General features: G+C 47.1%; 1 protein-coding gene across 1 annotated transcript in view; it reads left to right on the top strand.

Moving 5' to 3' along the window:
* The first annotated feature begins 7188 nt into the window (after window positions 1-7188).
* BARX2 (BARX homeobox 2) overlaps window positions 7189-14263 on the top strand; it is a 69585-nt gene continuing 62510 nt past the window's right edge. The window contains exon 1 of the mRNA XM_082626853.1: window positions 7189-7686. Within this exon, the coding sequence (XP_082482979.1) occupies window positions 7500-7686 (187 nt within the window). The 5' untranslated portion in view covers window positions 7189-7499. The remainder of the gene's footprint in view (window positions 7687-14263) is intronic.

Genomic DNA, 14263 nt, shown 5'->3' on the forward strand with positions numbered 1-14263 from the left:
AAATGACTAATTTGACTAATTTTTTCCCCTGGCTTGGCAGAATCTTTTATTGAACTGATTGAAATGACCAGATGTTTCGGCAGCTTATGTAGACATAATCTAAGAGACTCAATAATTGACTTAAGTAAACGTATCAGGATGTGGACTGGCAATAGAATTTGAGGATTCTGTTCTGTGATGATTTCAAATCCCTTTTTAAAAGGCAGGCTGCTTGTGTAATTGAAATGCGCAGAGATTGGCACCATCTCAGTCATTTACTTTAGTAATTTATATCCTATTTAGATCTGAGCATCTCTGTAACTTTTGAAAGAAAGAAAGGAAAATCTTCAGTATTAGAGACCTATAAAAATTGTCTGTGAGGCTGTCTGCTCAAAGTGAAATGAAATACTTCTCTGCAGAAAAATCCCCAGATGAAAAGATTGCAGCAGAATTCATTTGACTCAGATTATCTAGAAAATGATACAATTGCATTTTCCTTAAGTTTTGGAGTGTTTTTTATGAGAATGTTTAATGCCAGAATTCTCCATGTTATTTTTTTGATTCTCCATTTTGCTTTGAGCACAATTGCTGTGTTGTAATCTCTAGTGAAGATAAAAATATTCATTATAAAGAACTCACCGAGGTCAACTTTCTCTTAAAAGCCTATCACCAGAAGGAAGATTTCAAATTGTGGTTTATTCCTTAGAAAAGGAAACAGTCTGCACATCTTTCCATGCCTAAAAGCCTGCTAACCTAGGCTGAGCGTGGGACGGAAAGATACAACAAATGTCAAACTTTGGGCTGGACGACTCACTTAGCCTTGGTTTTCTTTTCCCTCCGCTAAGATGAAAGATTCCTCTTGAATTTGTTTAGTAAACAAGGTTTCCGAATGTCTCTTATTTCCCTTTTATTTCCACTGTCCTTTCCTACCCCCTCTTCATTCCTATATTTAAAAAAAAAAGTTTATAGAACCTAGGCACAGGCAGGCGTGCACACGCCGCCCCCTACACTTAGACCTAAGTGGGTGATTAGCACCTGTGTCCAAGACTGCATACAAACTTCCTTTTCCTTAGAGCTTGGACAGCAGAGGCCCTTCCATTCTGATTGGCACCCTGCACCCAGTGTTCTTGGTAAACATTGTTCTGTATTAGCATAATAACAATCACACCAGCAGGTTAATCATTCGAGTGTTGTTTTTCCTTCGTATGGTCAGAGGCAGACTGGCTCCACAAGTCTTTTCCTGCGCTGGCTGACACAGGAACCTTCTTGTCCTTGATAACAGCCCATGCCAACGACAGACCGACTGCTCATTCTCTTTGCAACCCTGTCTCGCTGGGTTCATTGCTGCTGGCTGACTCTGTGTTAGGGCAGATTACAGAGAATTCACATGAAACCTAATCGAGGCCTGCGTGATGCGGAGAAGAGAATAAAAATACTTTATGAGATGATTTGGATGAGGTGTCACCCAGTGGGTGCAGGATCATGGTGGTTTTTTTCTGCAGACAGAAGCCATAACAACGATATATGAGCCATTCTCTTGTGAAGTGCTGGTTAGAATGATTGACGCCTGCAGATGTGCTGAGTCTGTGGCTGCAGGTGCCAGATGTTGAGTAGCACTTAGGGACGCTTGGTGGCCAGGGCCATTTCCTTCTGTTAACGATAGTCCCTCACTCTAACGCCAGCTCCTCTCACTCTCTATTTCTTGGTTGATTCTAGGTTCTAAACATTAAACAAAAACCAACCCCAAACACATATGAAACAGCAGTGGCTCCGATGCTTTTTTTAAAAATGCAGTTTTATATTGTGATGGGTTTTTATTTTTTTTTTATTTTTGGCTGCGTTGGGTCTTCGTTTCTGTGCGAGGGCTTTCTCCAGTTGTGGCAAGTGGGGGCCACTCTTCATCGCGGTGCGCGGGCCTCTCACTATCGCGGCCTCTCTTGTTGTGGAGCACAGGCTCCAGACGCGCAGGCTCAGTAGTTGTGGCTCACGGGCCTAGTTGCTCCGCGGCATGTGGGATCTTCCCAGACCAGGGCTCGAACCCATGTCTCCTGCATTAGCAGGCAGACTCTCAACCACTGCGCCACCAGGGAAGCCCTGTGATGGTTTTTGAAAGAGAATTGCTTCCTAGGTTCTGAACATTGAACAAAAACCAACCCCAAACACATGAAACAGCAGTGGCTCTGATGCTTTTTAAAAAAGGCAGTTTTATTTTGTGATGGTTTTTGAAAGCGAATTGATTATTTTATTGAACTCAAGGTGAAGGCAGTGGGAAGATTGGCTTTTCAAGAGTTAGTGCGGTGCACACAATCCTCCATGGAATCCTCCAGTAAACCTGAGTTGGCTATCATCCCCCCCCATGTTGTGGTTGAAGACCAGAGGTCAGGGAAATTACTAAGTGATTGGGCTGGGAATGGAACACAGGTTTGCCTGACTCAGAAGTTCTTTCCACTTGCCCCAGGCAGCCAGGGCACTGCTCCATGACATATTAAAAGTGATTCTCCTCTCCTGTGGCAGCTTTCTCATTAGTGAGGGGTATCATGTAAAAAAAAAAAAAAAAAAAAAAAGTCAAAACCAGTGATGCTCCAAACATCAATATCCATTTCTACAATATTATGAACAAGGTAGGAGTGATTAAATTTTATTTTCCTGGCTATATCCAATGGGATAATTGAGACACATAGGCAGAAATAAGGCTGTTTCATGCCAGGATAGCACAATTTTAAAAGGGAAATAATCAGCAAAACAAATGGCTTTTTAAAAAAAAATTTTAACAAATGGTTTTAATCTGTATACCAAGCTTCTAAAAAGTTGGAAACTTTTGGATGATTTACTGCATTTTCACTCTTCACATAACTGTTAGGTGCTTTGTAGACACAGCCATCGTCTTTTTTTTTTTTTTCCTGTAAACTTTTGCTCCAGAAAGATGTTTTGAGAAAGAAAGACCTATTCAGACATTTCCAAGCCCATTTGTCAAGTGGATTACATTTGTGCCCTCTCTTAAAAAGATGCTTTACAGTGTATGAGAGCAGTTTTTGTAAATTAATATCATCATTAAAAATAAGCTGGCTTTCTTCTCCTCTTCCTTCAACTTCTTGTTGTGCAAGTCTGTGGTGCTGGGCTCCGCAGGCAGCAGTTTTGGCATGGCCCTGGGGCCCAGGGGAATATTAACTTACAAGGCTTTCCCTATTTTGCTTTTACATGTCTGAAACCATTTCAAATCTTAGCAACTGAAATACAAGTTATTAAACACACTTTACTGGAGTGTAAGGAGGGCTTCCGCTCCACTCCCCCCACTTGTAGAAGATGATTGCGAATGAGTTCATGTATTTGGAGGACTTGTGCCCCGGCTGCTTCTGACATCTACCTCGACACAAAGCCCAGGATTATAAAAGGATAGTTACACAAAAAATGAAGCTGAGCTAATTTACCTAGGGTTAGATCCTAGATGCAATTTAAATGCCATCCTAGGATTTTTCAATACCATTTTGCTTTATTAAATTTCACGTGTTCTAGTTGAATGGAGACAATGGCTGTCAGCTGAAATGGGAAAGAGTGATTCTTTGGTTTCTAGTTGTCAGAACCTTTTAACTTTGCACAGGTGTCTTTGCTTCCTTCCTTCTGGCTGGGCTCTATCCCCAGGAATCAGGTGCCGGATGGGGGAGGGGAGCTGATCTCCTGAAGCCTCCTGGTGATGTGCATTTTTATCCCCTTCCATGCCTGCCTGAGCAAGCGTGGCTGGGTACAGACAGGTCTGTTCCTCTCCATGTGTGTTCCTCCCGGTAGAGGGGCAGACACTGCCGGGGTACAGTCACAGGAGGCTGGGAAGTGTCTTTGGGTCTCCAGCAGCTGGAAAAGGTTTGAGGCTCTTTGGCAGATGTTTGCTGTTCCAGCCACTTCATTAATGTTGGAAACTAAACCCCTGACTATTCCTGACCAAAGCCCCACTTCATGATTGACAGCTGGGGTGTGCTTCTTCCCACGAAAGCCCTTTACAGTCTGAGATCAGGAGAGAGGGAGTGAAAAGAGAGAGATGAGTGCAAAATGGGAAATTGGGCTAGATGCCGTTGCAGAAAAAACAAAAATATAAAGGAAAGAGAGGCTCATTTAAGGAGAAAGACAAATGTAGTGCAACTAGTGAAGATTTGAAGTCCCATCGTGTGCTCGGGTCTTACACACATTATATAATTATCCCAGCTTTCATGCATTAACTTATTCATGACATGTACTGAGAACCTACTATGTGCCAGTGCTATGCTGGTATTGGTGATACAAGACAAATTGTCCAGGGGGTGAAAGAAATATGCAGAAGGCAATAATATAGTAAAGGAACCTCTAAGATAGAGGTAGAAACAGCAAGGACAGCCTTGGGGAGTGTGGGATCTTTCCCAAAGGAGGTGACATTTGAGATGGGCCTTGAATTAGCTTTCCAGGCAGCGAAGGAGGGAGGGGATGGGGTGCCGTGGGCATTCCCACTGAAGGGAAGAGCTGTGTAGTCATGGATTATGAAAGGCTAACCTTGTGAAGTAGGTATTATGATTATCATTTACAAATGAAAAAACTGAGGCTCAGCTTTGATTATAAGTGACAGAAAGCTGAAGGCTCCAGACTCCCAAGATCTGGAATCTCTCTTTCCAATACCTGAGGACTTGTGCTCTCAGACCCCCTATGAGATTTCTTGCCTCTGTGGTAGAAAATAGAAAAGATGGAAAATCCAATAAGCTATTATTTAATTTATTAGTTAGCTATTGAAAGGGCTGCAGATTTCCAATCAAAGGACCAGTTGTGCGAGAGTGTGAGCGAATGTTGTGCCGGTGGTCAAGGGGACGCGGGGAGCAGAGCGGGCTGGAGGGCGCGGCGGGCAGAGGCAAGGCCGGTTGCCGCCGGGCCGGGCGGCTGGGGCTTCGGCGCGGTCTCCGCCCGCGAGCCACCCGCAGCCGTCCGGGTGGCAGCGCCGCGACGCAGGGGCGCAGGGGCGCAGGGGCACAGGAGCGCGGCTCCAGATCCGGGTCTGAAGAGAGGGAAGGAAGAGAGGAAAGAAAGGAAAAGAGAAAGGGATGGAAGATGCGGAGGAGAGATGGGGGAATTCGATCCAGCAGAGGAGGCCCGAGGTGCTGGGAACAGTGGGGAAGGGGAAATGGACGGAAGCGGAGGAAAGGGGCCAGTGGCGGTGGGAGGAACCGGAAGAGCCGGCGAGGCTAGAGGACGGGACAAGAGGTGGAGGAAAAGAGTGGGCCCGAAGAGCAACGGGGCGCGCGCGTGCCGTGAGGGCCCGACAGCGGGTCCGAAGGGCTAATAACGCTCGGTCCCTCTCCAGGGTCACCGGGTGCGGTGCAGAGGCCCGGGGGTCTCCCCCGCGCCGCGCCCTCCAATCCCACCAAACACGCAGTTTCTCGGCGCTGCCGACAGCTCTGCACTTTCCAGCGGGACATATAACTCCCCACCCAACAATGTCCTCGGTGCGAACGCCGCGACCCTGGGACGGTCCCCCGCTCGTGGCGCAGCGGGTCCTTTCTCCGCCGGCGTCCAGGAGGACCCCTCGGTCGCAGCGCCGAGCGGCGCTGCCCGGGCTGAGCTGGGAGCGTTCTCGGCCCCGCGCGGGGCAGCGGACAGGCCTTGGGACCGGCCACCACAGCCGCGGACGCGCCGGGCCCAGCGCGGCGCCCTCCAGGCTCTGAGGCGAGACGCGCGCCGCCACCGGGACACCTGGCCGCAGCTCTCGCGGGCCCTCAAGCCGCCGCTCCGGGAGGAGAAGAATGAGCATAAGGCGATATCATGAGAATAAACGAAAACCGTTCTAAATGGAGAGGGGGAGGGGAGGGGAGCGAGGGCGCCCGCCAACACCTCGGGAATGAAGTTCCTCAAAGGCGCATTGCGGACCACGTCTAATGCAAGGCTCTGATTCGGTTTATTACTATTTTCTCTCAGTGCCTAATTATTAGTTCTCCAGGCTTTCCCCTTCCCTCTGAAGTGAACCACTGGCCCAGGCGCGCGCGTCCACTTGCTTCCGCGGCGACTCGGGCTGCAGGGCGAGCAGCTCTGCAGCGAGCCCGCCGTTGCCCGGGGCCGCGAGATGTCACCAGCCCCAAACTCGGTCTCGGAGAAGGCCATCCGCGTCTGTAGTTCTCAGTCTCCTTCCCGTGCGTTTCCCTTCCGGCCCCGTGCAAACTAACTCCCAGGCATAATTGCGCGAAACCGGCAGCACCGGCAGTTTCTGCCGAACGCGGACGAGGGGGCAGGACGCGGGCAGCGGGACGGTCCGGGTGCCGAGGCTGGGTGGGGTCCCCTCACCCCTCGCCCCTCGCCCAACAATTCCAACTGAAAACAAAAGTTCGTTCAGATACTGATTGGAACAGACTCGGAAGTTAGGCGCCCAGGAGGTAGAAGACAAACCACCTAATGAACGCGTGTCTTCGCGGCTCCCCCAACCCTGCTCGTCGCCAGGGACCCGGGGGACGAAAACCGTGGTGCCAGAGTATCCGGCACCAGTAGCCACGACCGGGCTGACTCGCCGCACCCGGCAGTCCCGCTGCCCTGGCCCTTCTGGAGACCAAAAAAAGTTTATAAACAGAGCTCAAAATAAAAAAGGAACACGTGCTTTTGATTACTTTTTTTTTTTTAACAGTTTAGGGATAACGGACAGGGCAAAGGTCATTGATGGTTTGGGATCTCCGTGGAACGGTCAAGTTCGCGATCGCGGCGTACACTCCGGGAGTCGGAACGCGTGGGCTGGGGGCCGGCTGCGAGCGTAGGGGACGCTAGGGGCGGGCGCCGTCCTTGGGAAACGGCGCGCGGAAGTCCACGTGGGGAGGCAGGAAGGCACCCGGCTCCTCGGGGGCGCCGGTTGTGGGTCCCGCAGTCTCGGGAGCCTCGGCGAAGTCTCGACTTCTTTCTACTAACAGACCAGGGCGTGCCCGCCCGCCGGGTGCCGGCGATGGCAGCGCGGCTCGGAGCGCGGCATGCCCGGCGCGAGGGTGGCGCGCGGGGCTCCGCGTGGGCAGCGGCCCCCGGAGGCCTAGCCCGTTGGCGGGGGCGGCGCGCGCTCCCCGCACCGCGCGCACACACGGGCGCGCACAGTGCACACACACCTGGAGCTCGTCCCAGGAGGGGGGCGGGGAGGAGAGCCGGAGCGAGTGTCTTAAAATAGGCACGCAGACGAGCGCGAGACGCTGAGAGGCTGGAGAAGGCGATTAAGAGCGACGGGCACGAGGCGCGCAGGTCCGAGCCGGGTGGTAAAGGCGGGCTGGGCGGGGTGCTCGCCGAGCGGCCGGCCCTCAGCGCGGCTCCGCACCAGGCCCTGCGGGAAGCGCGCGCTGATTGACAGCTGCACTGTCCCCAAAAGGCTCCGCGAAGATGCTGATCCGCGGGTGGGTCTAGACGCGCAGCCCGCGCGCCCGGTGTCGGCTTCCCTCCGCGCACCTCCCGAGCCCCGCCGCCTCCCGGCCGCCTAGGAGCCTGCGGGAGGCCCCCGCCGGCGCGCCAGCCCCGCGGCCCCGGGCGGCGGGCGCTCGCTCGGGCTCACCATGCACTGCCACGCAGAGCTGAGGCTGAGCTCGCCCGGCCAGCTCAAAGCAGCCAGGAGGCGCTACAAGACTTTCATGATCGACGAGATCCTCTCCAAGGAGACCTGCGACTACTTTGAGAAACTTTCCCTCTACTCCATGTGCCCGTCGCTGGTCGTGCGACCCAAGCCCCTGCATTCCTGTACCGGTAAGACGGCCCTCGGGAGCGCAGTGGGGTGCGGCCGCTTTCGTGACGGGGTCGGGCGCTTGACTACCTCTGTCCTCCCACAGGAGGAGGAAGGGGCCCGGGAATTGTGGGCCCCTGCAAGAGGACTAGACTTGTCCGAGGCGAGCGTTGCAGAGGCCTCTGCAACCTGGAAGGGGCCCGGCAAGGTGTCAATGGCAAGGTTAGAAAGGCAGTCAAGGCAGCGCGCCCCCGAGAGCCGCCGCCTCGCAGCGCCTGGGATCTGCTGGCAGGAGAACCTTCCTCCTTCCCAGCGCTGCTGTGGTTTTCAGGAAGAAAGTTCAAACCCTTGACCTGGTTCAGCGCTTAAATCATTGTCTCAGGAAGTGGCGTTGCTTCTCACCTTGAGTTAACTCGTCCAACCTCCTCCTGTCTCCACTGGGAATTTTACAAGTAAGTCAGTATCCTGAGGTTCCCCGCAAAATCCTGAATCCGCTGAACTTTACTTAAAAGGATCTCCCTCTGGGGAAGTAGTTCTGGAATGTGTCGCGCTGTGGAGCCAGCTGAGGAGGTCAACCCTGTGAGTTTTAAGTGACTAAAAAACAATGATCACAATAAAAACACTCCTCAAATCTGGTTTGCTTTCTCCACAAGAACAAGACCCGTAGTAAAAATAAAGAACACTTAATAAATATACTTTAAAAGTCATAGGTTTATATAGAAAATAAATCCAAAGTTATTTCTAAAAAACTTGCATTAAGAGAAGCTCCAAGTTTCATAGTGCCCTGGCATTATAAGGATTTAGGCTCTCCAGACGTGGGTATAGCAAAAAAAAAAAAAAAAAAAAAAAAAAAAAGTAGCAATTTTTATCAAAAAAGTTATTGACTCTGCTTTCAACTGAAGGTAAAAATTTAATATTTCCAAACCGAAAGACCCTTTGAGGGTATATTTGTTGCATGGGTGGCATGAAATAAATGAATTTAATTATACTTACATTGAAAAAGTAAAGTGAAGAGATAGTAGTGGTTTTGAAAGATATTTTTGGAACGTTCAGGCCAAGAGTTGCTAGTACACTGTGCTTGGAATACTGCATTTTCTGTTGATTCCATTGATAGGCTCTCTAGGACAATCAGTAAATACGTGTGTAAATACATACAGTAAAGTTCTTTTACAACCAACTTGTTCCTACATGTATTTGGTAATGAGTATTATTCAGTTACTCCTTTGTAAAATGAATTTTGTCTGTAAGGTGGAATTAGGCCTGGTAGCCCAGAACAAGACTTGTAATACTGCATTTTAAAAGCCAAGAAATATACGAAACAAGATACGAAGAAGAAATTTTAAAAACAAGATAGATATGGTTGATGTTTTTACATTGGTATGTCTGCCATGCGTTAAACCTGGGATGAGTTGTCTACATAGATCTTGGAGCGGGGAAGGAGGCTGATTCTTGTTTTGAGCGTAAATAGTCATTTGCCATGAGAACTCAAATCCCTTAAAGGAAAAAGAGAGGATCCATTTTAATCGTAAATCTCTCGCACCCTGAAAAGACATTGCATACCTGGAGGTCCCTAGGACAAAGCAGAACAGCTTCTCCTAAGCACCTCGGCATAGCCTGATGCCTGCAAACTTTTTAGTGACTTCGTGCCATGCATTGACTTGAAGGCAGCTTTTCCTGGCTTTTAGCAGTCACAGAATTGGATCATAGAAGAAATCATGCCAGAAAAAGAATAGTAAATAGCCTCCAAAAACAATGATCCAGTCATCCGTCGAGGCTGAGTAAGTTTTGTGTTGTATTGAACCTTGTGTGGGACATAAATCGGAGGAAAATACAGTGATTCATATGTACTTTTGTGAGTGTTAAAAGTGAATCACACATATTTCACAAACTAAAAGTTTTGCTCAGTCTTGTGCCTTTGAAGTTCTTTGATGGTTTGTGGGAGAGGGTGGTTGTTGGCACTGGCGTTCTTGCCTTATTGTTCCCGTGCTTGATTTCTTTAGGTTGTTCTTTTGAAAATGTGTTGTGATTTTGCTCTAGTTGAGATTTAAAATATAGAAACTGGGATTTGCCAGTGGAATTAAACCCCTAAAAACTGGCTACAATAGTCCATCCTTTCAGATCATAAGCTTTCAGTGGGTTTACGATTACAGTTAAAGCCTTACATGTATTAGATCATGGGAATACCATTAGCGACTTCTCAAAGGTTTTGCAAATACCATACTTTCAAAGCATTTTTGTTGCTTTTAACAGTTATGTTCAGGATCACAAATCTTAAATTGGATGAACTTAATCTTTTTTTTTATTAATTAAAAAAAGCAATAAGTTGCTGGCATTCATAATGAAGCTATATATATATATCTATTTTCTGGATAGAGATAAATATTTAGCACTTTTGGTGGAACCAATGCATAAAATGTTCAAATCAAGTGAAAGGCATAAATTGGAATTAAAGTTACTGAACTATCTCATCCTTTGGTTTGCTGTTTTAAGATTTATATAACTAACAGAAGTGACCTTTGTCAGTTAAAATAATGAAAACTAAGATAATAAAGTGACCACCCTGCACAGTAAGTACATGAAATTGTGGTGGAAAAAAAGCTACAGCGTTTAAAAAGCCTCTGCATAATTAAGCAAGCCATGTCGTTCAGATTTAGCAAAATCCTAATGTCAGTTTATGATCCTGATCTCCTCGGGCAGAAGAGCATGTATATTCAGGTAAACTGAGAAATGGAAACATTTCTCATCTGGTAGATAATCACTTGATAGTAATTTATTATTAGACACCCTAACCTTGATGGACTACTCATCTTCAAAAACAATTGTTTATTTGAACAGGCCCTTTCTTATTAAAATATAGTAATTTTAGTTTTAGGAAGCAATCTCCAGATTGATTTAAGTTTTCTAATAGATCTCCTGCATCACATAATAGATATTCAGTCAAGGAATCCTTCTCTTAAAGCCAAACTAAAGGAACATTTGTCATTAAATTGAAAATAAAATTAAAAACCCAAGCCCAAAGAGAGCCTCCATTTGAAAAAAAAAAGTTTGTTATTCAGACTGTTGAGGAGGTATGGAACATGTTTAGAATGAATTTAGTTTATGACATGCTGTTCTTATTTTTAAATCTGGTAATAGTAATCCTCACTCAGAATGGAACTGTATTGCCACTTAGAAGGCAGTGATGATCTCTCATAAACATTAGAATGTTGACAGTGACTGAAGACCAAAAATGACTTGCAGTTTATGATATCATAAATACTGTTTAACTCTCAGGTGCGTTGTTTTATTTTTCTGGTTGTGATTAATGTTTCTTGGTGGAAGAGTCCCTTGAACTGGCTTCTCAGGACGGAATAGATTGCAGAGGTAGCGGCACGGTTCCTTTTGAGGGATCTCTCTTTCAGTTTGATCTTTAGAAATAGGCGGAGTTTCTAAATTTGAGGGGTGTTTGGAAAAAATGAGTAACTTGCTTCACAAAAACAAGGATGTAACAATTTACCCTAAGAGTTTTCATAAGATGATACTGAGAAGCCTAAGTACTGTGCATAATTACTTATAACTTATTATAATTATCGATACTTATAACCTAGAATTACCCTAGGACTTGTACACGCACATTTGGGCGGAGGTGAATATGGGTATTTGTACATTTTACAACCCATGGCCCCTGCATGACTTTTAGTGATTTCACTAAAACCTATAGTTTAATTCTTTTTCTCTCCTCTGGCAGAAGGGTTCTGTGTGCTCTCTCCGTGACCTCCAGCGGCCAGTCTTACAGAGCTGAATAGGAGGAATCACAGTGACCACAGACCAACCTTCCCAAGCAGAACATACATTTTTTTTTTTTGCGAACTGCTAGGGTCACATCAGGGCTTAAACGTAGTTTCAGCCCACACTGTACACCGCCGTCTTTCTTATTAGGGTACTCAGAAATCAGGAAGATTCTTCCAACTCCATTACACACCTGGGATAAAGCTGTGCAGTCACACCCAAGGGAAAGTTAACCAGCCAATTAAAAGGGGCATGTGGGGAAGGGTGTTTATCTTAGGAGTGCGCTTTGAGAACATTTTATTCTTTGGTGGGTCCGAGAGAAACAAGTTCTTTGGGGTGGTGTCCTTGGGCTCATTTTTAGCACAAAGATTGCGTGTCATCCTGGTAAAAAATGAAATGAGGTGTGGGCCTGTGTGATGGGGTCAGGGACTCTGCTGCTACTTCATTGATTCCCCCAGTCCTAGCTCAGTGTTTTAGTTGGAGACCAAAACCTGTAGTATCTTGGGAACCTGGATCCTGGGCACTGGAACGTTGATAGAGAAATGTAAACTGGGGGTCTGGAAAATGATCTTTATTAACAGCATTTGTGTTTCTGCCAGAGGCAAATACGCTTTTATTAGCAATCACTCATCACTGCCTCTCCTGTTCCCATTTTAAGGGTAAATAAATTGAGGGAAGCACAGGATAGAGAACTCATCCAAGGTCAGAATATATTTGGAGCTGAGCTCTTTTGGGATCCTCAGCTGTTGTCTCCTTACTCCTTAAATTTTATGACACCTTTGTTAAATAGAGAGACTGAGGGATTCCTTAGGGGTCAGTTTTAATGAGTGAATAGTTTATTAGCAATTTATTCGCTGGTTCTCATTTTTCTAATAGCGAATGGGAAAATGATTAGAAATTTAGCAAGTTAAAATGCCTTTCCAAATGTCTATAATCTTCAGTATCATTTAATTCAATAATTTAATTCAACAAATATTTGCACTTGCTTGTTGATGGCACTGCCATTATTATTTTTTAAAATTTATTTAAATTATTTTTTATTTTTGGCTGCGTTGGGTCTTCGTTGCTGCGCGGGCTTTCTCTAGTTGTGGTGAGCAGAGGCTACTCTTTGTTGCGGTGCACGGGCTTCTCATTGCAGTGGCTTCTCTTGTTGCAGAGCACAGACTCTAGGCACGCGGGCTTCAGTAGTTGTGGCACATGGGCTCAGTAGTTGTGGCTCGCGGGCTCTAGAGCGCAGGCTCAGTAGTTGTGGCACACGGGCTTAGTTGCTCCGTGGCATGTGGGATCTTCCGGACCAGGGCTTAAACTCGTGTCCCCTGCATTGGCAGGCGGATTCTTGACCACTGCGCCACCAGGGAAGTCCACTGGCATTATTTTTAAGTTTTTTCTAAGTCTTGGCTAACAGTTGGGATATTTTAAATCTTTCTCTGAAGCACCTGTACAGCCACTGCCAAACTCTTTTTTGTGGTCCTCTAGAGTCTATGTGGGCACTTTGGAATTGTGAAACATTATGATAATTTAATCCGTTTGCTTACCGTCTGGAATTTTCTCTTTGAACTCCACTTAAAGGGTATTATCAACACCAAAATTGTCATATTAACCTCCTTAAATACAACTCAACTGAAACTGTATATGCAGTAAATCTTTTATGAAACCAATTTCCTGCAGTGTTGGTTGTACCTCTGGCTTGAAAATAAAATTTGTGATCCCAGCATGGCTGGTATATAGCTGCTGGTTTTAACATACCTCAGGAATCTAAATGAGAAGATTGTTAGGTTTTTACATCCCAGGGATCTATTTGAAAAGCAGTAAGGACGGTAAATTGTTTAGATTGTAAAGAGAGATGAAAACCAAAAAAGGGAAGGAATAGGGAAAAAGAAAAAGGGTGGGTTTCTTGGAAATTCTTGAAGCCACTTGATTCCGCCTGGTATGTAGTTCAGTGTCAGGTGGCTTCTGAAATTCTTCTGTGCCTGCTTGGAGAGTAAATGCCCACCGTTGATTTGACTTAGACACGTGCTGGGGCGCCTTCAGGGAAGAGCCTGGGCGGGGGTGGGGGTGGGGGTGGGGGGAGTGCCCTGCCCAGCCCAGCCCAGCATTTAGCATGACTGAATCAGTGTTAACCCAGAAGCATTTTAGGTGCTGTTTGCACTTTGTTTTGAGGTCGGGAGGAAGAGGAACAGAGACGGAAGTTAGGTGGGGCACAGATCTGAGGCTCCCGCCTTAGTACGAAGCCTGGGAACTTCTATGGGGGTTGCGGAGCCTGCGGACCATGCCAGCCACTCTTCCGCCCCCAGTGAAGTCAGTTCGCGTCCCTTGGCTACACCTGCTGATGAACCCTTAGCTGGAACATGGTTAGAGGGCTGCAAGGCTTTGGATGAGATGGACAGGTGGAGGCCTCATTTTGCATTCTCTCTTGGGGAATGCCGTTTTCCATTCCTATCTCGAAGAGGTGGTGTTTTTACTGGAGCATCAGAGATGGACCCCACTGAGCTGGATTAGCCGCCTTCTAACCCAGGACTTGCCAAAGCCCACAGGTGCTTGCCAGACTGTTGCGAATCACTTGGCTGCAAGTCTCTTGGGAGCAGCAAAACAGGGAGGAAAAAAGAGAAGGAGAGAGAACATTTGGGTGAAGACTTCCCACATGTGGCGACGGCCCTCCGTCCCGCCTGTCATGACTGCCTCCGGGTCAGCTGCCGTGACGGTGGAAGTGTTGTTCCTCTGTCCACAGCACGGGTGACAGGGTTAGAATTGGCCTTAGAATTTACCAGGAATGGGGTTCAGACCAGGACCATGTACCAATTTAGTGATGTTAACAAAATAAGGAATACTCTG

Source organism: Mesoplodon mirus (assembly GCF_964341445.2).
Source record: "Mesoplodon mirus genome assembly, chromosome: 7".
NCBI classification, from domain to species: domain Eukaryota; kingdom Metazoa; phylum Chordata; class Mammalia; order Artiodactyla; family Ziphiidae; genus Mesoplodon; species Mesoplodon mirus.